General features: G+C 40.0%; 1 protein-coding gene across 2 annotated transcripts; it reads right to left on the bottom strand.

The window, feature by feature from the left end:
- Positions 1-366: 366 nt before the first annotated feature.
- rgl1 (ral guanine nucleotide dissociation stimulator-like 1) lies at positions 367-22,865 on the bottom strand. 2 transcript variants are annotated; one of them, XM_033964841.2, is made up of 18 exons: positions 22,506-22,865; positions 8,857-8,967; positions 7,239-7,447; positions 7,090-7,161; positions 6,811-7,001; positions 6,343-6,464; positions 5,501-5,716; positions 5,317-5,420; positions 5,147-5,231; positions 4,883-4,972; positions 4,253-4,339; positions 4,015-4,047; positions 3,301-3,422; positions 2,957-3,046; positions 2,647-2,827; positions 2,215-2,466; positions 2,018-2,132; positions 367-1,816 (listed from the first exon to the last, which is right to left on the bottom strand). In XM_033964841.2, the coding sequence occupies exons 1-18, from the start codon at positions 22,686-22,688 to the stop codon at positions 1,632-1,634; spliced, it is 2,448 nt and encodes an 815-aa protein (XP_033820732.1). In that variant the 5' UTR covers positions 22,689-22,865; the 3' UTR covers positions 367-1,631. The 2 variants fall into 2 exon arrangements, with proteins under 2 accessions (XP_033820732.1, XP_033820733.1); XM_033964842.2 differs by lacking the exon at positions 22,506-22,865 and adding an exon at positions 11,843-12,073.
- Between the last annotated feature and the right edge of the window lie 3,879 nt (positions 22,866-26,744).

Here is a 26,744-nt window from a genome sequence, read left to right as displayed (position 1 = left end):
AGTGATAGTAGTGACCTATTGATTTGATTTTTCACCAAAAGCACACTTGATAAACAAATAAATCCCACACCAGAGTATATAAATCATATTTGTCATAAGGCTTTTTAGAACCTTCGGCGAGTGTTACTGTCATAAAATTTCTTCAAATTCTGGGAAAGTGCATGGCCATAGGCCAGTATAATAAAGGTAGTTTGGGGAAAGAAAGGTCAGGATCTCTATTCAGTCAGCAGAAAAGTCCTGTATTCAGCAGAATGAGCTGGATCCAGGCCAGGCCAGCCCCTCGTCCTGACAATGTCACAGTCAACACCACTGAGAAGCCTGTCAATCTTATGTCACTCATAAGGAGAAAGACAGTGACAGCAGAATTATGCAAAGATAATACTTTATTTGCCCAGAGAGGAGTCTTTGGCACTGGAGAAAACACTTTAAATGAACAGAGCAAAGTGCTGTATAAGAGGACCAGCTGAATTACATGTTTGAACACAGAAATAGAGACAGTAGAACTCACTGTAGTAATTTGTTGACAGGTCATTGTCATGCCAGGGTGTGACTATATGACGTGTTGGGGAAGATACACATAAAGTTATGCAAACAACTATGAACAGTTTAAGGTTGTAAAGTGGTTTGTAAAATAACAAACGCATCACAGTTATCTGAAAGTCTGAAATGACACATATAGTGAAAACTCCAATCTGGCTTGTACATTTCACCTGAATTACAAAAACATAAAAAAGGCAAACAAAAATAATACTTCATTTAGTGAAGAAGGAAACCAGTCCACGACATTAGTGGAAGATTCCTACTTCAGTATTCACATGGCACTGGCATCTCCTTCAACTGACAAGTGCAACTGTAGATCAACACTGAAGGGCACAGAGGTATCATAAAACATCCACTGGCTCTAAGACACTTTCATTTCCACTAATTCAAACCCTCATTCACCTCCTTCAGTGCGGACACGCAGAGGGTCATCATTTAGAGAACGTAGCACACATTTCATTTTTTCATTTCACCCAGAAGATAGGGTGGCTAAGGCCATTTTACTATTTGCCAAGGACTTGTTAAAACCAAGTAACTGAACCAGTCAGAATACATCACCATTGCATTCGTCAAATAGCTCACAATATGAGAGGGGGATACACATACACACTGTGCACAGGCCACAAGCAGCAACAGATTAAGACATCACAGCTTCTGTCAATGAATTCATATCATCCAGAATGCCACACAATGTCCATTCAATTATATAGGCATAACAGTCAGTCAGCCTCAATACTTCTAATAACATAGAAAACATCACAGGATATTTTATAAAGTCTTTAGAATACTGTTAGAGGTCAGGAGTTTGGCTTCTCCCAAAACTTGTGCAAAAACCTGTTGCAATTGGGAGCAAGTGCCATCAGGGGTCGCACTTCCCCACTTAGATACAGGCACTAAAGCCTAAGAAGAGGTCCACTGGCACAACAGTCGTGCTACTGGTCCATGTTTCTGATTAAGTGCTTCAAACTTAAGAACATGAAGCATGGCACAGTATGGAGAAAGTGTGCAAGAACTCAGGATCTGTCCATTTTCTTCATGATCCCAAAGAGCGCATTTTTCAGCACAGGTCCAGTTCACGTTTGGGGTTTATGTCACTGAGTCACTTTGCTGAGCCGCAGGGACAGACTGGAGCGGTGTTGCCGTGGCACCGTGGAGCTGCAGCGGCTGCGCAGTTGAACCAGTCGACTGGCCGACCCCCGAACTCTGAGCAGGAAGTCAAAGTTTGCGGATGTGTTCATGGCATAGAACACATTGGCGTTGTCAGGAATCACTAGCTCTGAAAGACGTAACAGATACACTGTCATATAAGTTTTATTTCACACTCTGCTTATTTTAAATAAACAAACTATGTGACTCAGTTTTGGATGTTACAATTTAGGGTAGCCATAGAAGACTAGTTAGAAAACTCAAAATCAATCCTGCTTTTGTTCAGTGCAGAAAACCACAATTTAAGACACATGCTAGAAAGTATTTTTACCTTTCTCATCGGAAATGACTTGTACCAACTCATATCCCTCTTCTGGCTCTACTTCCAGGTTATGCTTTGCCATGGCTCGAGCGATCACAGCTGGAGTCTTGTCCTGATTGGTCAGCTACATACAAAAACAAAAGAATATTTAGAATCTAAATAGTGCAAAATCCATTTTACTAACATCACCATCACAATGTATGTACCAGTATGCTCTTGTAGAGGTTTCCATTGCCATTTTCCAAACTGACTCTGATGATGCATGCGTCCTGGGCTTGTGTGTTGTAAAGCAGAGCCTGGGTGGGAGAGCTTGGAGACATAGGAGTGAGGGAGACAGAACGGCGATGGGTGCAGGGGTGACCCACATGAGAGGGTGACACAGGTATCATGGAAACACTGGTGGTCGATGAGGCCGTGTCCGTGGAGTGTAAAGATGCACAGGAGGATGAATCTGATAGCTGTAGGAAAGACCAAATGTGTTAGATATATTTGTGGCATCACTATTGTGTGAAGCATATTGTAGGCAGAAGATTTAATACATGTAAATCCTCATGGCAAAAAATCTTTCACTATATGTGAAAATCATCTCAAATATTTGAAACACTTACACCTTGGATGTTTCAAAAATAACACTTTACCTTAATTTGAGTATCACTGGAGTGGATAGGGGTCAGTCCTTCACTGTCTGATGGGCTGCCTGAATCACTGGATGACACGCTGACAGAGTCCATGCTTTCCCCCGAGCTGCCAGTAGGGGGCGAGCGTGGAGTCTCTTTCACTGGAGAACTGGCAGCACTACTCTCTGCTCCAAGAAAAAGTCTGAAATGTCAAAGGAAGTCCAAGATTAGATAATACAATCATCGCTTAAGCAAAATAAATCAAACATGACTAGAAAATTGCTAATTTGGAGTAACAAGAAGAACTGTTCTGGATGTTATTTTTACTCACAGGCTAAGTCTTTTCACCATGCTCTTTCGTGGTTTGGGCAAAGTTGGACTGCTGTCACTGAGTCCTTCAATTTCACAGGATAAGGCGTAGCTGCATGAGAAAAGTAATGATGACAACATGAACTGACTGTGCGCCTTGTGGTTATGGGAAGCAGGGTTAGAAAGGAAAGTCTAAAGGCATAAGAATGGAGAGAAAGAAGCCAAAACAACCAGTACAATAGACCAGTGGGGAGTGCAAGGAGCTCTCATTGTACGTGCAGGGACAATAGATGCAACCGTCCATGGCATCCCACACTAATGCAGTTGTTATGTGAAGGATAAAGATTCAATCTTAAGCAATAGTACCTTTCTTCTTCGCTGAGCTGAGGCTGGCTCTTGAACCACCGCAGGAAAGCTGGGTCTGCATGAAGGCAGTAGCTGTTACAGGCCGACTGGAGCAACTTGATCTGAGCTATGACTTCAAACTCCTGCAAAAACAGAGCAAGACATGAGAGTGCAATTCTACAAATATTGTGTTGTCACCCTTCATAAACTTTATTAATCCAATGATAAACCTATGACCCTATATTGTGATAAATGTAGAACTACTTCTGTCTATGTCTGTGACCCATCAGCTTAAGTTGTGACATGCTTGTGATATAGCCAATAATGTTTTTTTTATGTTCAATCACGAGCTCTATTTCATACTGCTCAAAAGAAATGAATTGATATTGTGGCATAATATGGGGAGCATCTGTCAAAAATCCAGTTTACATTTGGCTGCCAAAGTAAAGGTTGGGTTGGGCCTGGTTACTTAAATGATTAGTTATTGATAGGTATAGATTTTAGTATGACCCTATATATGCAATCCAGTTCATTTATGGCACAAATACCCTTAATAAAGTCCATGTGACTGCTGTATGTTATGTCAAATTGATATTGGTTTAACATGATTCGTATTTGGTTTAGTTCTTGTCAAGATTTGATTTGCCTTTTGTTTAAACTATTGCATATATTAGACACGTTTTTATACAGCAACTCTTTAAAAAAGATCATATATATATAACATTTGAAACTCACCCTTCGTCTCTTCTCAAAGTTAATGAGGCCTCCCTGAGGAAAACAAGAACAAGCAGTCAGGGTCCGCACACATCACATACCAGCAGGCGCTTGGACAAACAGCATTAGGTACAAATTCCTCACACATCAATGGAAAGTTACAGGCCTCATTTCTGAACACAGATTCTCACATGTGCCAGAGAGGGTAAACTCATAAAATAGAAGCAACACATTCAACAGATGTCCAAGTTTAACTCACCTCCACTTCATCAGGTAAAGCTGTATCAAGCATGGTCAGGTCTGTTAGGAAAGTGCCCAGGTATGGTATTGTTCCTTGCATTGCTCCCTGGAATAAAAGATAATAAAGTAACAACTGAATAAAGTGGCAGAATCATCCTGATGGCACTGAAGTAAGGTGTTTTATTGTAGCTGTAGATAAATCTCAATCTATCTAGTGTTGGTAATTCCTTAAAGATACATTATGTAACTTTTCTATTGAAGTGTTGGCCACTGGGTTGTCTACAGAGCAGTGTTGTGGCTTTGCCTAGAATGTTCTCTATACTAGGCCAAGTTACAGGTCAGATATGTGGAGAGGCAGGCCCACTCATGGTAAAAAAATACCTCGAAAAACAGGAATTCTTGAGCATAGAACAACAGTGGCACTAAAATGATCCATCTTACATTTATTCATACTATGGAACATTCTAGCAAAGCAATGACATAATTCATGGAGACAATAATGTAACAGACCCAATGTCAGAAAAGTTACATAGTGCATAGTTCTTACTTATATTTGCATAGTTTTATAGGAGCTTTTGAAAAATGTTGTATTTTTGCACTCTTTACAACAATGCCACTTTAAACGGATAAAAGTAGCGACTTGTCTCACCATTTCCTTCTGCAGCTGGAGTCTTTTGTGGGTGCGTTTTTGGTGTTCCTTGGCACAGCTCTCTAGACTGGCAAACTTTGAAGTGCCTTCCTGTACAACATACAAAACAGAAAGGAAACACCAATTTAGAACAAACACAGTATGTGTCCTTGGGAGATGGAGAGAGGAGTGCTGCCTTTAAGGGGGATGTCCGGGAATCACAACAACATGGTGTACGCGTTATATAACAATAATCTGATTTGATAATTTGATCTTTTTGCTTACCCTCATAAGAAGCTCTCTGCTGGTCAAGTAGTTGTTGTGATCGGAGAAGATGTCAGACAATTCCTCAAATGTCTGCATACTGTCTCTGAATTCAACAAAGTAATATTTAATTTAAAACACTTTTAATAAACAGTCCAATATTAGTCCTAATAGGAGAGGTTGTGTCTTACTTGTTCACACAGGCCCACACCTTCTTCAGTCTGTACAAAGGGTTGGACTGTAGAGCTGACACGATGGCTCGCAAAGATGAGAAGTTCTTTCGTATTCTGCACTCCTGTTAATTAACAAACCATAAATAAAAAACACGCTCATGTTGCCATAGTAACATCGACTCTAAGAGGATGTGTATTTTACCTGAGCAATATCGATCCATCTCTGTATGACCCTGGCTCTGGCATGTGGCCGAATCTGCCTATGTTTTAGCACAGTACTGACCACACAGGCAGCTGTAGCGTTGAACTGCATGATAGTGGCTTTTATTGTAGGGGCGCTGTGCTTACAGTCCTTCTTATCCCTCTGAGACCAGATCGAACCCAGGCAGTGGTGCGGCACAACCTTTTTAAACAGCAGCTGGAAAAAAAAGACATACAAAACCATGTTATACTGACAATAAGTCTGTCCATCAGTACTAGAGGTGAGCGATACTGACAAAAATAATTTCCTATAACAAGCCATTAGAAAGTTGCTAAAAAGGTAAACTGCCCTGATGCTAAATAACCAGTCATATCATCAGTGCCCAATCTCATCTGATCTCGTACACTAAGCAGGGTTGGGCCTTGTTACTGCTTGGATGGGAGACTGCTGGGAATACTAGATGCCGCAGCGGGGCAGCCGTGGCCTTAGTGGAAACTGCTGGATCCTTAGGCAAGACACTTCACCCATCTTGTCAAGTATGGATGTGGTCAGTTCTTGATGGTGTTCAGAGGGGCTCATCGCGCAGGCTGTGAGCTTCACTTCCATCAGTCTGCCCCAGGGCAGCTGTGGCCACAATAGTAGCTTCACCGAGTATGGAGTGAATTAATAAAACAATAAAAGCTTATTGCTTATTTGCTTGCACATATATGGAAAGGCACTATGCAAGGCAGGTGAAGGACCATATAGTGGAGAGAGTTTACAAGGATGTGACCAAAGTGCCCTTCCTTCCTAAGTCTGGGCAGTATTGCTCCTGTTTTGTACTCTCATTATCTAGATCTTACTGCGTCCATGTAGGTCAGCTGCTCTGCCACAAGGTCAGCGTCGAACGACATAAAGTTCTCCTGAGTCTCTATCTCCACTTCCTCATCTTCGCCCAAACAGAAGGAAGAGTTGCCGTGGAAACCTGTCAGAAAGTGATAAGGACACATCAATAACAATGCCAAGAAGATAAAGACATTTCCATTTCCAGACGTTTCCATGTATGCAACGAAACACTACATTTGACAAGAGTACATTTTAAGATAAACTTATAACAACTGGCAGGTTAGACTTTATTGTTAAGCATTCCAGTTACAACTCTAGCACTGATTACAGTTCCTACATGCTAATCAATGCATGACAAAAGGTTAAACTCTTAAACAGTAGTAGCTTAATTCTAAATTAAATTATATTTTTTGTGTAACTGAAGTGATGTGCTCTTGTTTGTGGAAGGGGGTTGCAAATATTTCTGTGTTTTAAAATATTCTTACCATCAGTGTCATCCATATTGGCTTGACTTTGTAGCTGCTCTAGTAGACTCTCTGCACGCCTCAGAGTCTCGGACCCCGGCTGGGCCTTACGCAGGTACTGTATGAGGCGGTGCAGACAGGGGTATTCTGACGGCTCCTGAAAGTCCTCTGGACACTGATCTAGCCAGGCACGAAATATTGATGCCAGAGCACTGTGGATACAACACAACCATGTCAGACACACTAATCCAATAAAGGTGCATCAGTCAAACAGGATTGAGAAACTATAAATGATCTTACTTTCTGATAGCTCCCCTGGTCTCAGTACTTTGGCACCGGTTTGTTTCTGTATTTTCCTCTAGACTTCCGTACCTGCCATATCAAAAAAGTTATGTCTCCAATTCATCGTTTCATATCTACTCCTTCTACCTATACATGATACCACATACCTATCTAACAATAACTGTAATACAGTCTGTGCACTGGCGAAGGCTCTGTAGGTGGACAGGAAGATGGAGGTGTAGGTGAGGTCATTGTCTCCAAATGCAGTGAGAAGAGTCTCGACCAGTCGCTCCAGTGTCCCGGCTCGGATACTGCGGATCTTACAGGTCTCCAGTTGGCTCACAGTGTGTCCAGGAGGTAAGCGGTCCCCTTCCGCCTGCACAAATACAATGGCACTGAATTAAGCAAAGAAAGAATAAGGATGATGTTCAATAGATGGTGAATTCAATCTAACACAGTTCATTTCTCAATCCAGTAGTTTACATCTTAAAATCTCCGTTGGTCAACAATTATACTCATAAAATGGCACAAGTTGTGTGGTGTGAGGGCACAATCTCAACAGAAAAATAACAAGATATATAATGGAAACGATGACAAATCTTTAAATATAAAATAGTGAATCGTTTACTGGAATGCAAGTTGAACATTAAAACAGTTGAATATAATGACATTAATACATACAAATGCCCAGTCCCATGTTGCCATTGTCAAACAAAAAAGGTACTTATTACTGGGTGGGAAATGTAAAAACTTTTAAGTGGATCATTTGATTGTTTCCCACCCAAAGGGAACAAACAAAAACAGAGACACACGTTTAAACGACTTAGGCTATTAGTTGTATTAAGAATTGTCAAGTTACACACTGTCTCACCTTTTCATGATTTGGGTTTATACAAAAACACAAAGTACATGGAGAGTGGTCTTGATAAAGTTAGCACACTAGAGCAGGAAACGCTCCAATCTGCTTTTAATCAGAGAGGCCCCTCCTCCACCACAGTCCTCCCCGACACAAGGGGCTCTCCCACCCTCCCACACCATAACAACACACCGCACGCCATCGTTCTACACTGGTGACACAACAGACATGTATACTGTGCACACATGACATCAGATAGACTATCACTATTAGAACTGTATCACAGCTGAAAAAAACTTTAACTTATGTAACAGTACTTCTATATATTTTGTTTTTTCATTTAGACAATGAAAACAACTACTGTCCTTCAAACTTTGTCAACACCAGTAAGTTTGCTCCTATGACTTTAAAACAATAAGAAAATATAACATGAGTGAAATATTTCAGAAATGTACAATACAAGAAGTTTTAAATATATTCTACTGAACTTCTAAACTATAAAGTGTAAATTTAACCTTATCGTTGTAAATTGGCCTCTGCATGCTTCATATAACATCTTATTACAACAATAAACACAAGCCAAAGCAGGAAACAGCAGGGCCTTGTACGCACTGAAAAATGCACAACCCCAGCAAAATCCTTTAATACTCTCTTTTTGTTACAGCACTGTTTTATAAACCTAGCATACAGGGAGAGAGAGCTCTGCTAACATTTGGAGGGTCAGGAAATCACATTTTTGGGCACTTGTCTGACCAAAATAGTGATTACGAGCCAGAGACTAAAGGTGATGTTCAATCCAGGAGATTTATAACAGAAACGTTAAAACAACAGGCTATGCACGGACCGCTTCCAACTGAAAACATTGGAACTAATTCCATTGTTTATTGTGGTCCCAGTGCAGGATAGAGATAGATGAGAGGTAGACTCACCCCCAGCCATCGTGCCCCCTTGTTGGCAGCTTGTTGGATTTGAACGCGCTTCAGTGTCACATTGTAGATGGCTCCTTCCTCGACTTCCTCCCCCCAGTCCTGCACCGAGCTCTGCACATAGAAAAAAACAATTGTCATTGAAAATAAAACTTGATAAACTTATATTTAACTTGGGGGTAAGTACCTTTTAAATATCTTATAAATGCATTTAACTTTATTTTAACGATTTGGTTACTTTAATTTCTAGATAGGGAAAAGAAGATGCACTGTAAATCTTAAGAGCTCAAGTGTGATTTTGACTCAAGTGCTCTTGGAAAAGTGTTGGAGAGGAAAGATGAGAACTGTTGTTCCAATGAAATTAGGCAGAGGCAGACTCTAGTGCAATAAAACATTGAGAAGTCCCCAGCCCCCACGTCCTGTAGTCTGCCAGACCCTATGTCCTCCTATCAAATCTACTCCCTGCTTTATAGACTGTCTCTGAGCAGGACCTCATTCCTCCAGATAAGAGCTAAACGAATCTTAAATCAACTTGACTTGGCATTTGCACAGATTTGTAGCTGCAATTTTACACAAGAACCAATGATAAATACAAAAAAGCACTTAAAGGAAAAGTGATATAACCTCTTTTAAAATGGAAAAAAGTAACACTGATTACAGTGAATTCATTTAATAACATAATCAAATGGAAATTTCCAAAAAAAACTGATGTGTCACATGGCATTACATCAATAGACAAATATGCACACGTTTAAGACTTTTTCAAACAGTCAAAAAGAGTTCATTTTCTGCAAAGGCACTGATCAATCTTGCAATGACTGAGATGCTGAGCACAGAGATGGAAGTTCAGGACAATGTCTAGAAACTTACAATAAAATACTTTAAACTAACTTGAAATCGTCTGGCCCATTACAGACAATTGTTCAAATTTGAGTAAGATTTTATCCTCCTGCCTTTGTCACTGTTTATTGTACTGTACATACTACTAATTAAATTGTCTTAGAAGTCAAAACTAACTGTGTTGAGCTCTTAAGCAGCAGACCATATGCAGTGTCTGCATTGGCTTGTTGTAAATCACTGACAAACAACAGACGGCGTAAATAAACATTAGAAACAGAGATGGAATCAAAAGTCTTCAGTCCAGAGCTCCAGGGATCTATTGAGACATCCGACAGACAGAGTAAGGGAAAAGAAATGAAAGAAAGAGAGGAACGAAAGAGGGAGAGAGGGGAATAGGCCAAATATAAACACCACGCACGCACTATTAAGGCCAAGTCGTAACACAAACATAAGAGCAGCCGGGGATGGTCCTTCTTCCATTTGACACAACTTGATGTGCGTCTCCTGGCCAAAACAGAGGGGCGGTTGAGAAGGAGGTCAAAGGTCACAGCAGACATTAAAATACTCAATGGCCAGTGTTAAGGGGCCAGTGAAGGGAGTGTGTTTGGGTTTTAGCAGGATGCAGAAAGAACAAAATAACATATACTTATTGGTAATGCAATTTCTACAAACTGCAAAATATCATAATGTTGGTTCTCCATCTGACAGAGAAGTTCATTTGAAATTATTCATCATTTACAGGAAATAAAAAGATAGAAAACTGCAAGAGGCACAATTCATTCCAAATCAGTGTTTGCGTGTTTTCACTTGATCTTTGTCGTCTTAAAATAATATACCACTGAGTGACACGGGGCTAGTTCTTAATGTTTGTATTAATTTCCCAAATATTCAACACAAATATATCCTTATATTTTACTAACAGTAGGCCAAGAACATCATGTAAAAGTTACAAACAGAATAAGTTACAACTTCCATTTCAAAACTAATCCACATCACCAGTAAATTCAGCCTGTATACCTCTCTCTTTCTTCTCTCTCGGTGCCTGCTGTCGACCGGGGAAACTCTGGCTGGCTCAGATACAGATAAATACATCAGTGTGTGACTCATGCGGTCCACACACTTCCAAAACAATAGCAGGAGGTCCTGTTGTCCGGCCCAGAGTGCACAAAGTGGACACATGGCCAGCGCACGGCTTTCAATCACAAACACAGACATTTGGGTTGTGCCTCTTACAGTTTACAACAAACTGCTAACTATGGTGTGATAATATTGTATTTAGACTCAAAATGGACAGGACAGGAGAATCCAAATCTTTTCTGGTCTTCCATACTTTATCTTTCCATATTGGTTTCCCCTTATGTGCAGTCTAATATTTTGCATGTAACATATTGTTCTACTCCAGATGCCCTCCCTGACACAACTCTCTAGTCTCTCTTTCTAATCCATCAGGCTTTGGATTGACACAAAGAGTACATTGGATTATGACCCCCCTGTGGTTGGATGATGTAATGCAAAACAACAGTACCAGTTGCTTCGTTAAAATAATCCAATACAAAATGTAGTCTTAAGTAAACTGAGGATGTCAGCATGGATGGATGGCTTCAGTATGGTTTGGTTCTGGGGAAAAAAAAGCTTCAAAGGGCTGGGTACTATCTCTATCCAAATAAGACCTAATCTCCCTATTAACTGAGTGTGAAACAATACTCCAAAGATAACCACAACAAACAGAGTAGACTAGCGGACACGGTGTACCCCGGGGGTCTCTTCTCGGCAACAGTTCCCCTTTCAGTTTACTTTTCACTTTACAAAGAGAGAGAGAGAGAAGAAAGAAAGTAAAAGTAGGGGATGTAATGTTGTGGTTGAGGCAGGAGGGGATTTCTGTCTGCGTGCCCCCCTCTTCCCTTTTAGTCACCGTCCCCAACTTTACGCACGACAAATGTAGGTTAAACCTGAATTAGCGCAGACAAAACAATTAAAGTTCAACCTTTCCCCTCTATCCACGACCCCCCTCGTTTTCTTTTCGCTTTATCCTGTAGTTTCCCAAGCAGCCCACATCCCCCGCTCCCTTCTTCTCCCCTAGTATTCAAAGCTCTCCCCATACTCCACCTAAAACTCAACAACAGAGCACATGATGGCAGTAGCATCTTACCATTTTACTTTTCCAGGCGAATTTCATTGTGAGCGTTTCTCTCATGGTCCGGTGGCAGCATCAGAATTTTGAGAGTAATCCGTGCGTAAAGGAAGAGCGCGTATCCAAAGGTAAAGTGAACAAATCCACGCGTTTAAAGTGAGTATTATCCTTGTGTATAGTACAAATCGCGTCAGAGCAAACTCCGTGTCGTCCTGCGTCTGTCAGTAGGCTGCCACTCTTCTCTTCAATGAGCTAATCCCTCCCACTTCCACTCACAACAGCGCACAGGCTCCTCCCCCTGCTGTGTGCGCGACTTCCAGCAACAACCGGCGCGCTACAGACGTGCCCAAATGCGCATCAAAGTTTTTCCTCTGAAAGCGCGCCACATCATTTTAAACAAATAAATACAATTTAAAAAAATAAATAAATAACCTACAAGTGGGAATACTTCACATGAGTTTAAATAAGCTCATGTTTTGAATTTGAATTACTGGAAGCCAAAAGTCCCTTAGCGAGAAGTTCAAGTTTACTCCATGAAATTGTAGTTATTTGCCAATTCCATGCAACAATTGAATTTGCAATTAAGTGTCATGTGGGCTTAGTTGTTGAATATCCTACTTTTTCAGCTATTATATTTGTCTTTCCGAGTACAACCACATCTAATCTGGGACTAAAACAGGCTTAAATAATAAGGACCCACAGAAAAATAGGATAATAGCATCATTATAATTGTGTCTAAATAAAACATATAGTGTGTACAATAATGACAGAGGACTTCAAAAGCACCCTAAGCATTCCATGTATGATGAGTGCTAACTGTATGTACTTGAAACAGTTTTAGACTATCCAGGTCAAATCTTGTCTGTTAAAAGTTGTTTGACTTGGAAAAGAGATCTATATTTTCCTTTGCACCACATATCTTAAAATATGTGATGGACATTTTCACAACATTCACAGCAGAAGGCCTAAAGTAGCAACATAACCGACCTTTCTTCCTGAATCTAATATAAGTGAAATGTCAGTGGACTGTGGGCTGTCCCCTCATTTTGGTGCTGCAGCTGTGCCCTGTGCTCTGAGTGGGACAATACAAGGAAGGCCATGGATGCCGTCACTGCACTGTGCATTGTCAGGCCTGAAGAGAATAGGGCTATAGTGTGTGTGAACTGACCACACTGGCTCACTGTGAACACGTACTCAGACTGCCCACTCCAACTGTGTGAATAAACTGTACGATATGAATCAGGCAGACCGAGCACAATGTAAGGATTCTGTCTGCACTAAATCCCACATGTGTCTCAAGTGAGCAAGCATTTGTCTTCTTAAAAATAGAATAATTTCCACCAAAAATACAATTGGACTTGTTTCTTTTTATAAAAACATTGGAGTTTTGAAGCTTGTACAATAATCTAGATGCTTTAATCAGTTATTTCTTACTGTGGTGTCTTCTCAAAATGAATTTTACGATTCAGACTTTTTCTGCACCAGTGTTTTAATGCAGTTGTATGTAAATAGACACTTTCCCCACCCCCTCATCCCATGACCTCTCAGAAGAACCAGACATCCTACATTTGGCTTATCTCTCATCACTAACTTTTATTATTAAGGTAGCTAATACTCCCTACAACAGAAGCATATCTAGACAAGACCAGACTGTGACCAGACTGAACTGAACTAAATTGGACGATGGTATCACAATGTTTTGAAGGTCTTGTACAGATGGTAAATAAACTTCTCCTGCGTTAGATTCCTGCCTCTTGTCTCTTCTTCTAACATTTGGACTATTTCAATATTTATAAGTGTCATAAATCAAGGTAAGATTATCTATGGTTACAATTCTTTCATCTCTCCACACAGCTTATATCATCATTCACTCATCATTGCCACCCATGACTCACACAACGCCAGCCTCTAAGCCCAAAGTCAAGTCTGAGAAACCCACACAGCATCACACTATCCCGACTATGACACCATCATAGCTCCTCTTCTGTAGCAGGGAAGCCCACCTCACGACCACAGTTGACCCCCCCCTACGTCATGCACCAGTCTGCATTATGTGTGTGCTGTGGCTACGTGCCTGGCCTGACTCCAGTTCCCAGGCCGATTCTCACTGGGTATCCCGGGACCCTCTGGGAAGCATACGGGAGCAGTGGGAAGGTTGCGATCCCCCCTGACCCCACGCCCTGCCCTGGGGAATAGGACGGGTGCTCTGATGGGGGAGTGATGTCACGGCTCAGAGGAAAACAAGTAGTTTTTCAAATGTGACAGGTGCAGCTCATTGATAGATGAGTCTGGATCAAAAGAGCATGTTTGTGATGTCAACGATTATGAAGATGTGGTGTCAGCAGAGGTGAGGTAGTATTTGTTTTACACTACAGACTTCACATATAATTAATAATAATGTACATGTCAGCTACAAACATAAGTAAGTGCCAAATTAGTATGAGTTTTGGCTCTGCCTCTGTCAAGCACGAGTCTACGCAGCCTTATAATTTATGCCAGATGCCCTTCCTGACTATATATATTTTGTCTACTAAGCTTTAATTGTGTGTCACTTTCAAGAAGAACTTTATTGTGTTTTTGGTCTAGAATTAGATTGAAACTCACATAAAATTGAAATTGTCACTGCACTGATGAATTGTACACTGTATATATTAAAGAACCATTGTGTAACTTTTATGGTAGAGGGCCGGCTTGTTTGTCTTGTATATTTTAAGGAATAAAACATCTGTAACTAAGTAAATATAAGATGCACAGCTTTAATGCCATACTGTAGAACTTTTCTGGCAAAGCAAAACATCGCTATGAGACAAGCAGGTGGCGGATTCTCCACTTGAAAAGCGACATAGAGAACCTCAAAACTTTGAAATTGCTTTTGTGTTGCACAGAAAAATCAACCACCACACTTTGACAGCACTGGACAAATGTGATTTTGGCCACTCCCATCTTTTTGAAAACTGAGCATCCTCCTTGATCATTTTTCCCCTAAGATATAAACAATGTTACAAAGGTCACTGGCCTCATGTTACTCTATGGCCATCTGATACAAGCATTAGCAGATGTCCTGGAAAGCCTGTCTGACGTAGTTGCAGAGAGAAAAGCCCTTGACGAAGGCGTACGAGGAGTTCCTGCCATTCTTGAACTTCCCCGGTCCGCTCGTCTTCTGGCTATCCCGCTTACTCTGACCCGTGGAGCAGAGACGGAGCGCTGCGCTGTTATTGCTCCACTGTGGGGAAAAACACACATTCCAGGAAATCTCCAACTTCCTGTCTCCAAACTGTGGACTCCAACAAGGCTGCTGTCCTCATACCTGACTAACTAAGTACTCATAAAGACCCACACCAAAGACCAGAAGGTGTTGAAACATCGCTGTAAACATAGTAGGGGCATTGGAAGGGGGGTGAAAAATCTAAGGCGAGGACTAAATGAACAAAGAAAGACATAGAAAAATACACAAATTATCATTATTATCACAACTAGAAGCATTAAGAAAGTGTAAACCAATTTCATCCTATGGTTCAGGGTAATGCTGAAATGAGAATGTGGTCTAGTTTGTGAAAAATGCTTAGGCTATTTCATTATATAATATATATCTACTTCATCTAATAACTTCAGTGCTTTCTTTACTTTTTCTGTTCTATTTATGTTTTGTGTATAGAAATTATCTTTATATTTAATCTTTTGAGGAGTAGAAAGTAGAATAAATCTCATCATAATGTCTATGATTATGTTTGCGCTACTTTGAAGTTTCAAAACAAAGTTGAAATTTTTAAAAATCAACACATTTTTTCTTAACAACCACTAACTTTTTGCCACTGTACATCAGACATTTCTACAAGTGGAAAATGGTCCTGGTGTGTTTCACATCTCAGAGATAAAGAGGTCAGGGGAGGCAGAGGAGAGCGGATTCACTTGAAAGGCCTTTATCTGTAAAGTGAGTTTGTAAGTGAGAGTGAGAGAGGGATGGAGCTCACAGCACAGAGGGAAACCCAGACTACGTGCTGTAACACACCAGCTTGTACTGAGAAGGAAACGACTTTATAACTTAGACAAGTGTTACTTTACCAGAGCCAAAACAGAAAACCCATCATGTAATACTACGAAATAAAAGTAAAGGTATGCAGTATCACTAAATACATGAGCGATAATGTAATCTAAATACCATATGGTCTAAATATAAATCCTTAAAACAATAGTACTTCCGAATCTCAGATAAAAACCTAGTGGCAATTTAGCAGCATCCTCAATAACAATAGTAGTTGCTGTACTGGCTTTATCGTTTTCATGGGATTCAGGCAAATATTTCCTTCCTGGATTTTTTAAAGACTGTTCCACATTCAAAAAGTAGTGATTAAAATGTATTTGATTGCTACAAAGGACCATTGCCCTAACTTGAAACACATTAACACATAGTAATAGTAGTATTTTTTTTTTTTTTTTTTATTACCATCTTTACTACTGTTTACTACTTTTACAACATTTTACTCCTCTGCATCTCACCTTGCGTCTCATATTTGTGATACTAATAATGCATTATGGTCACCTGAATATTTCTACATTTATTTTTCTGGAGTGTACACTTTCTTCTTCTTCTCTTCTCTTACTGTTTGCTTATGCCTCATGATTAGGTCATCATTACTTTCTTGGTTTGTGCACACCTCTAAAAGCAAATTGACTTTCTGCTGTTCTTACACTTTGCTGTTTATGTACACAGACCCTGAGCACCTCTTTGCATTGCCCTGTATGTTTGTGTGTGGTTTGTAGTTTGTGTTTCTGCTGCATACTCCCCAATAGAGGGCGCAATTTCTACCCACGATGTTCATCCACTGTCAGTCCAGCTCAACACTTTGATAGTGGATTTATTTGGAGATGGGATTTATTGCAGCATGAATAATAGAGGGAATAGGTCATCAGATTTAATTGGGATATGCTCTTGTCTATGAAGAAGAATGAGATGGTTAGAGACAGGTCAGGTCACCTTACATAAATAACAATAAAGCCACATTGTCCTTGTTGTGGTCAAGTGAACCCTTTGTCCAGTTATGTCTTATGTCATGTCTACTCTATTGTGAGAGCTACCCGCTTTCCTCCCTCTTTCCTCTCCCTTTCTCTCTCTCTCTCTCTTGCTCCCTCTCTCTTTCTCTTGGATTTAAGTGACATCATTGTAGTTTCCAGTAAAAGGCTTTGCAGATGCAGACCCTCCTCCTCCTTCACACTCCCCTTTGAAATCACACAAGTTTCCAAAGAAAACAAAGCAGGGTGTTTTAAGTGTGTCAGGATAAAAAAAAAAAATACATTCACAACAGCTCAGCCTTTTTATGATGATGGGTTTTGCAGAAGTGTGTAACAATTGTTTTCTTGTTTTGTTTAACACAACGTTTTGCAATCAAGATGTACCATTCTGGTCATTTCATACTTGATTAATACAAAAACTAAACATTTCAGAACTGGTCACATATAACTCAAAAAGTACTATATCCTATTTGAGATCTTTGGACTAAAACAAACAAACTAACTAAACAAATTCAAATTTTAAATTTTGTATCAGGGCTTAAGACTTTCCTTAAGACTCCAAAACATCCTTTCAATCAATGCAATGTATAATTAAAATCGAGATCCTTACGTTTCTAAAAACTATTATTGCAAAGATAGTAACACAAGAATGACTACATAAGGACTAAGCACGTACAGCATTACAAAACTGCCTTGATTCTGGTCTTGTGCTTTCAGTACATTGTTTCATTTGAACCTCTTCAAAAAGCCATGTAAAAGCAAAAAGCCCCTTGCTATAATATTTCATTATTAGGGGTATAATAAACAAAAATACCCCCCAAATATTGCTTTTGATGCCAGGCTACACTACAGGGCCACATCTCCATCTGGAATCAGTTAGAGCGTAACAGCAAAGCTCGGATTATCCTCCCTGAAGTTATTATGACTCATGCAGTATGGAGGTATTCAGGTGCCCCATTGAACACAACAGTTACATTAAATTAGCTTCGTCCCCATTATATCCCCCTCCTTCTTCATCATCTTCCCGGGCCCCAGCTCTGACCCCCTGGACCTAAGCCTCTCTAAGCCCCCAGTCGGTGAACCCTCTGGGCTGGCTGTCTGTCTGACCCCGTCCTAATGAGAGATGCACCATCTGTTGCTCATGCTAGGCTAACATGCCACAAAAACAACACAAAGAAATCAATAAGGTCTGGGTGCTTAACAATAACCTTAGGTCATACAGTTGCTTACCAAGCAAAGTAATGCTTATAAACAATTATTATAGGCAGATTTCTGACTGGACCTTGTCTTCTGTCTGTATAGATACATCAAATGGACACATGCAGAGTGTATTTTGACTCTAATTGAACATGCACAGCCATCTGCCATTCACAAGTCAAATGAGAAGTCTGTGCGTTGTAGGAAATTGCGTAAGCAATCCACAAAGGTGTTAGTTTATGTGTTTTGGCAGAATTGTTGCCATAGCATTGATTTAATAATGTGTGGATGTTTGAACCACTTCCTGTTATGTACATAAAATGTAATCGAATGCATCTTTGTTCAATTTATCCTTTCTCTTCTAAACTGCATTGAGGGGATCAACACAGAGGATAAAATTAATATTTGCACAGTCATGCCATAGCTTGATGAAAAGTGTTTGGGGGGATTAAAATCAAAGCAAAAACTGAAAATTGTTTACAACGCAAATGACAAACTTTGTGGCCCACTTTTGCGGTCAACAAAATCTGTAAAACTGCAAGAGAGGGATTTGGGAAATTTAAAATAGATCCTTCAGTGTAAGTTAAACAAATACAGGATGTCTGTGCAGGACCCATTTAGTGCCTCTTTGTTCTTTCTGACCTGACGTTGCCATAGTTTCCAATCTGCTGACACACTGCTGACCACTGATCTTAACACCCTAATGCCATACACACTTAAATGCCATTTTCCAGCAAGCGCACTGATTATGGCACTTCCCAACAGCAGCTTGATCCTAGTCATGCGTTCTGCTTAATACTGCTGGCCTTTGGTTAGCGGGAAGGGCCTGTGAGAGTACTATAGGTGGGGCCCCGAGCACACAGCCCTTGTCACAGAACTGCTAAAACCATAAACCAGGCAAGCTCAAAGATGTGGCTCTACACAGCGGGCCTCTCTGCCTCCTCACTAGTAAACACTTGCACGTGCCGCTGTGGGCTGCCTGCACACACAACCAGATGGCAAGATGAGTTTCTGCCCCAGTGGACCACCCCGGGACTGTGCCCTCCCTCCTCCCATTGATGCAACCCCATATCGACTTTTCACACCAGGACTATTGTGGTCATCTAATCAGGGCATAGATCTCAATAGGCAGAAGGCAACAGAGCTTTAGGCAACACCAGGAAGTTTTTACTGTGAGTCTGTAAATGCTTAAGGACATTATAATGGTTTTATAGGAAAAAGAGAAGTCTGGGTGTCCATAAATGGGGTAATACATGAAAGCAGTGAACAGGTATAAGTGCACTGTTGTCAGAAGTGTCGAAGCCTGCTGCAAATATATTAAGTACAGGGGAACCACAATAAGCAATTATTCAGCTGTATCAGGATTGTAAAACTAAAAGCCAAGCAATACTGATGCATGGTAATAAGTGTGTCAGTAAATCTAGAGGGTTGGGGGGTTTATTCCAGCATTCACCAGTCTATGTACAATAGGGGAAAAAAATAAAATTATATATATATATATATATATATATATATATATATATATATATATATATATATATATATATATATATATATATATATATATATATATATATGAATGAATCCTGAATCCTCAATGTCTTCTGCATGTTTGCCCATTCTTTGCTTTACCACATATTGTTTATTATGTTATGCAACTTTGTCCGATTCTGAGTTCCCATTTTTTTCTACTTACACGTTATAAGTTGTGTTCCTGTAAAACTGTGAATGAAAAGGCACATAGGTCACTGAACTGGTCTTGTCCAGTTAAATGAATCACCGGTGACAGATCTCCAAGATTCAGAACAGCAGAATCCAAAGTGTGGTGAAATACAGGGACGTCACACATCATGGGCCCAAACGTGCACTTCTCAGTTTGAGGAGGGAAACAGGAAGAAGGACTGCTCACTCAGCTTTTTTACTTTTGTTCAATGGAAAAGTCCCAATCATCAACATTTACTTTCCTCAATTTTTTTCTCCTCTGAAGCGTGTTTTTTCCGGCAAATGAACACTTCTGCATTTCCACTGAATTACCGAGGTTATTGAACTGTAATAGTTGATATTGCCAGTCCGCGGTCATTGGGCTGCGGACGGTGCACTAGAGCTAGAACAGTTTGACGGCATTAACCATTATTATTGATTTACAGATGGGCTTGTATTAATGGCTGCAAAACCAGTCAATGTTATATGCTACACTAGGATGACCCTCTGGAGCTAACGTCCACTCTCACTTCTACAAATCGGGTTCAAATTTGGTCATGTCCTTTAGCGCTGTTAACCCTTTTCACAATTTCATCACGTTTTTACATCCGAGAACGTCCTGGCACGTTTTTAGAGAGGAGTCTAGTGGCACAGTGGACAGGGGCTAGCACCTGACTGCAGAGCAAAAAAGTAATGTTTGATTTCTGGGGCAGGTGGGGTCTTTTTGTGTGGACTTTGCATTACCTGGTAAACTGGTCTCTCCTAATCTCTGTTCGAATGCGGTCTACCTGAGCATCAGACAAGTCCAGTTTTGAGACAATCCAATCACAGCTGCTTATTTATAGCTCAAATGCTGAAGCCAGTTCTTGCGTCATTCCGAACAAAATACATAACTCATTTTACCTTATATTGCATAAACAGACCATGCATTTCTCTGATTGCTGCCTGTCAGTTATGCCCATACCTTTTAATTTACCCTGTCGAGGGCCACATAAAATGAGGTGGAGGGCCACTTTTGGCTTGGGGGCCTTGAGTTTGACAGATGTGCTGTAGGACATAGTTTCAGACTGTCTGCCTTTGTAAAATATTCTAAAAGGCCAGAGTCAAAAGGCAAGAGTTTGTATGTTGTCCCCATGTCTTCAACCTCGCACAATTCGCTGTTTGTCCTGCAAGGTAGTCCTGACCATAAGAGTGTCCAGGTACAGCATTGTGACTCCATACAGCTCCTGACTGGTTACTCCAGTTATGAATTATGAATAGGTAATGGACAAATTTCAAAACAGTGATTGAAAAAAAAATCTCAGCTTTTAATTTTAATTTTAAAGTCAAGTTCTGTCAATGTAATAAAACTGAACTATGGACCTACAACCATAACCCACTCCGAATACAGCTACTTTTATCACTTTTGTTTATCTCTCAGTTAGTTTCATAACCTCCCGAAGTTGAAGCAAAGTTAAATAACAGAACACGGTTATTATCAATTGTTATCAGGAACAATGTGACAAGCTTACGTGGAATCAGTGTGTTTGATGGGACATTCCTCAAACATTATTTCAACCTATTTACTTCGAACGATCTCTTATATAATTCTGATGTCTGTCCATTAGCATCAAGACAGAGACATATAACACAGGCGCCTGGCAGAGCAATATATGTAAAGTGATCCCAGAATTTTAGGGTGCCCTCACATCCAAACTCAACTGCTGAACAATGAGAGGAAACAGGACCACGAGTTTGGAAGACATGTCAGTCAGGATGTCAGATACGCAGCGCCAGGGGATCTTCTCCAAATACACCACAAAAAACCACACAAAAACCACAACACACTGGAAATTACTCATTAATTTTACATACAATTTTGGGGATATACAATATGTCAATAAGATTAGTTTTGGTGGCCTGGTTTGCTAGTCTGATCTTGCTTTGGTTTCAGTCTTTCCTCAGCACTTTGTAAACAACTTTTCTACTTCAGTCTTATTAGAGCTGGAGCACACATGCAAGTAATTACCCTCATACTGTATAAACTAGAACTAGCTGTCATCAAAGCGGTTTTCTGGTAATCCCAAAGTTGTAACGACACATCTAACTGCAAAATGACTAACAACCTGACCATTGTAAAGTGACAATATACTGGTCATACTGTCCTGTGTAATTTCACTTCTGGATAACCGTGACTAATAGCCTTGACAAAATGAGGCAACATACTGTCCATACAACTCACATAATGTACAGTGACCATTAAAAATATGTTACGCAGCTATAACTAATAGGTCAGTGTTTTCCAGTAACATCAAAAGCATTATTGTCCTTGCGGCCCTATTGTTGATAACTTACATTACAAAAATAGACGAGGGGTCAGCGAAGTATTGCAACCATTAGTAAAAGACAAAACCAATGAAAAAACTACATACTACTTACTATCAATATTAAGCAGACAGTATTCATGGAGACATAATAATGAATTTGTCCAGAGTTTACAAACAATTAAGTATTGGAAGTACCTTTTCTCTTCCATGTGACTACTATAAACACTGACTTTAAATACACATTGCCCCTGTATTCCCACCATTAACAACCAAAACCTCATAAACAAACCTTGGATGAGGCACATGCCCTTCCAATATCTACACAATATTTTGATACATACTTTCTATCAGTGACTACAATGCTATGTTTCCCATCACTGAATGAAAACAGTGCCATGGTAACCAAAACAGGAAGCTTGGTGAAGGCCACGTTTGAATAAATATGAGAGTTATAATAAAGTACTGACCCAGTGGCGCGGGCTGCTCTCTGGAGACCGGGCCTGGTACCGCTGTAGGGCCACCCCCCCTTCACCCACCAGCAGCAGGGGGCAGTCCAGGTCGGGGCAGTGGTGATGGGTCTGGGGTCCCATAGACCAGGGCAGCAGAGTGGCCAGAGGGTAGTGGGAGATCATGCTGCCCACCCGGATCATCGGCCTGGGTGGCACGACTGGGGCCCACAGTCCATGGTCCAATCTGGAAGGCAGTTTGGATAAGAAACTCAAGTCCCTGAGCTAGAATTAAAATAAAAGTAGTTCTTGTTTGTCCTCTGTGACCACTTCTAACTCAGTGCAGTTCTATAGCTCTCAAGTCATTAAAGTCTATTGTCTCCCGCCTTCTCTTTTTCTGACCCCTTACGTTGAGCTTGGTCCAAAGGGGGCGGGTTCACTGGTGGGAGGTACCGCCCACTTCAAAGCCAGTGACTAATGACAGTTGGAAAGTGGAGGAATTTAGAGAGAAGGAAAGACATACAGGAAAGCCCAGATAGAGGAAGGATGTTTTGGAAGAAATTTGTAGAAATAGTTAGTAATAGTTAGTTAATTAAAAGTTGGTCATGTTTTTTGTCATTTTAGGAAATCAGATTTTTTATTTTATTATGCACATGTTTCAACCCTAAAGCAGCATATTGCTTTTAGAAAAAATCTACAAGAATTTCCAATATAGAAAATTAACTGCTGACTTTATTTCTATTTAAAAGTAATAACACATGAAAAAAAAAAAGTCTGCTTTTTATGTTAAGGAAATATTACAGGTTTCACTGAGAGGTGGTAAATGTCTGTAGACTCTTTCTGTGTTTAATTATTTATGCAGTTGCAGAGTTAAGCCATTATCCTATTTTATGTTAAACACTTGGTTTTGATCTGATTTTATCTTTGCTTTGTCTTTCCTTATGGTTTCATCTTGTTAAATCCAAAATTCTAATCATCACAGACATAATCCTAGTTTTGACCTCATGCAGTGCTTAAGACACATTCTCTATATTTCTTCTGTAATATTCTGATCTATATTAAGTCCATATAATCTTAAAAACGTGACTGACCCCTAAACTAAGTGGATTAAGAACAATGCACAATGTGTGGCTTTATGAAGTTACTGATTCAGCAGCACACTCATTTGTCACAGGGTTCAAGGGTCAAACTGTAATAAATGTGTAACAATCATAAGACACCGATCTTAGCACTGAGTGTTTTTTTTATACTGTGTGTACGGGACTAAAATCAGATCCCCATGACATAAATCATTTATTATTAGATAAATTTCATAAAAGTTAACCTATAGGGTACAATAGATAAAGATTAGGGTTTAGATTAGGGTTATGTAAATAGTAACTATATTTAAAATTAGGATCTGTCACCAGGAGGTCAATATAATGTCCAAAAAAAGGATGAAAACCAAATATGTACGTGCGAGGGGAGAGAGTGTTTATGAGAATTGAGTTCATAGCTACAATAAGAATCAGTCATGTGTAAAGATCTGTTGTTTCACTGGAGAGGATTATGGTGGGACCAGGCGACCAGTGTTCAACAACAACACTATTTTATGTAGTTTACAAGTATACTACCACTCAATTCAAATTTGTGTAGTATCATTTTACCTGAAAATTGAAAGGGCAGAAACGTACTGCTGTGTGGCTCAGTGGGTACAGCTGCAGCCCATTTGCTGGTCTATTCACTCACTTTGACATCATGATGGCACTCTGCCCACTCAGTCCACATCTCCTGCTGTGCTGTCCTGTCAAATAAAGCCAGAGGGTACAGTAATAGTTACAATTTTTACACAACATTTTCATCATCGACAGTTTTGTTGTCAGCAACTCCCACAATCAAACAGGTGAAGAGCAACACTTTTTTTTAAACTTCAGTTACTATTTGGAAACAAAATTGTATTTTTCTTCTGTATAGTGCTCAATCTAGTGTCTATAATTAAGGGCATAAGACCCACACGACTTGTCTAGTATGAATGGGGTGTGAATGTTTGGTTGATCGTGGTCAGAGGGTTTGAAGGTGCAGATTTGCAGCCTCTCTTATTTGTCTAGTCCAGGGCAACTGCTGCTATAATTGCCTTACCACCACCAAAAGAGGCATCCTTGGTTAATATGGCGCAAAGTGTTCACAAAGTTACTTCCTATGCTCAAAGATGATGCCTTACTAAGCACAATGGAGTGAATAATCTGCCACTGCAAAGACACAAGTGCATCCGGTACAAAGTATTGCTTCATCCAAGAGTGACTAAACTCATTTATGATTGACAGCTGACTGCCATCAAAACAAAACACTGAGTTAAAGTTAAATATTTTATGTTTTGTACAGTGGGGGGCAAAATGATGTAGTTGTCCAGCTGCACGAGGCCACTCGTGCTAGTATCAAGCCTGGATGAAAAATCATGATGGTAATAATGATAGTTGCAGTCCCAGTAATAGTAACACATAACAAGTATTTGAAAAAAGTAGTACTTTTGTATTATGTACATATTTGGAGTACCTCTTCCACCTCTTTACAGCTCTACTTCGTAGCTTTCATCTGACTCAGCGTGACAGAATTCCTCTCTTAACAAGCCAAAATGCCATAGACTCCACCTAAACTGTTATAAATAGCATTGACTCATGGCTGCAGACTGTGGTCGGTGAAAAGAACATCAAACATTAAAATGCCTCTGTAATCAAACCAGATAAATCAAGTGTTTTTTTTTGGCCTCAGTCTGCTGCTGGGAATGAATGGGAGAGTGATAGACAGGAAGCAGGAGTCAGCATAGCATCCTGTTGTCACTAAATAAAATATTCAGGTCATTTTGACTTGATTGAACAGTGTTTAAGGTTGATAACATTGTACGTGAGATCTTGGTCGGTAAGGAGAAGTATCTGAGTGCGTCCGGCAAGTTTCTGTTTTGAGTTGACACAGCTGTGAAGGCTAAGCTCTGTAAACTTTCACAACAGCTCACAATGAAATCCTCTCAGCCTTGGACGGCATAAACAATCCTCTTCGCCTGTTTTCATTTGTCTGCACAAACAAAACCAAACGAAGAGGAAATATGAAATAGAAAGACAAAAATTGCTTTCTATATCTCATATAATGTTTAAATGATAAAGCCAACTTTAATAAGTGGACTTAAAGGTGAACTGCATATTTTTTTCAGAGCACCTGCTTGTCTCCATGGAGATATTGTTTTATCCGGAATGTTAATATTTAGAATCAATCTCATAACAGCTATTTTATTGCTCAAAAATACCTTGAAATACAGTGCATGCTTTCTTACAGTGAGTGGGGTTGCCTGTCCATAGAGCTGACCTGTAATTTTGCCTCATGGTGCCACCTACTTGTCTGCATACAGATATATACATTAAATGCCATACTATTGAATATTCTATAAGAAAAGGAATAACATCTTTATGGAGACAGGCAGGTTGCATACCTTCCACCTTAAGCTACAGTTACTTCTGGGTACAGGATCATAAACTAAATGTGTCAAATATAAGGAAATAATCATTTATTTCCAAGACTCATTTACACATTCATTGATTTAAATTAGTATTTCAGCCTTTGAATAATAGTTGATAATGGGCCTGCTGACCTTACAAGTGAAAAGTGACAGAAGATGAACTGTAGAAGTAGCCGTAGAAGTAGTAGGAATTAGAAGGGTAAAAGTGGTAGACATTAATTGTAAATAGTACAATTTTCACTACTTTGCAAAGTGCTGTTTAACCTAAAAACAACAGCATGTGGACTCACCCAAAGCATATGCGTAAAAATGTAAGTATGTTTAATTTACTTGTATCTATGTGGGCCTCTGAAGTAGAAGTGTTTTGCTGATCCCAGTCCACAGTGGAGCCCATAAGAACATGATGCTGGATCCAGACGGTCTCCACAGCTCTCTACTCCAGCCTGGTGGTCATTACAGGTACTACAACAATGACAGTCGCAATAATTGGTTATCATTCATCATTCATCCCACAGAATTTTTGAAATAGCTGCTTTATCTTCACACATAAAAGATATTTATTTTAGATCCTTTCACAAACTGCATGAGGCACAGTTTGCCCAATCACCCACTATGAGTAAAACTGAGGGAGTATTGTTTACGCTGAACACTGTGATATTTGTGTGAATGGGGCTTTACAAAGGACGGTAGCAAAAGGGAAAGAGGAGGCAGAACAATTTCTTTTTCATATCCTTTTCTTTTCCTCTGTTTTGCGCGGGGGGGTGATGTGAGTG

This window comes from Periophthalmus magnuspinnatus, chromosome 4 (genome assembly GCF_009829125.3).
Source record: "Periophthalmus magnuspinnatus isolate fPerMag1 chromosome 4, fPerMag1.2.pri, whole genome shotgun sequence".
NCBI classification, from domain to species: domain Eukaryota; kingdom Metazoa; phylum Chordata; class Actinopteri; order Gobiiformes; family Gobiidae; genus Periophthalmus; species Periophthalmus magnuspinnatus.
Note: the sequence above shows the minus strand (reverse complement) of the source record. Positions and strands in the feature narration are given on the sequence as shown.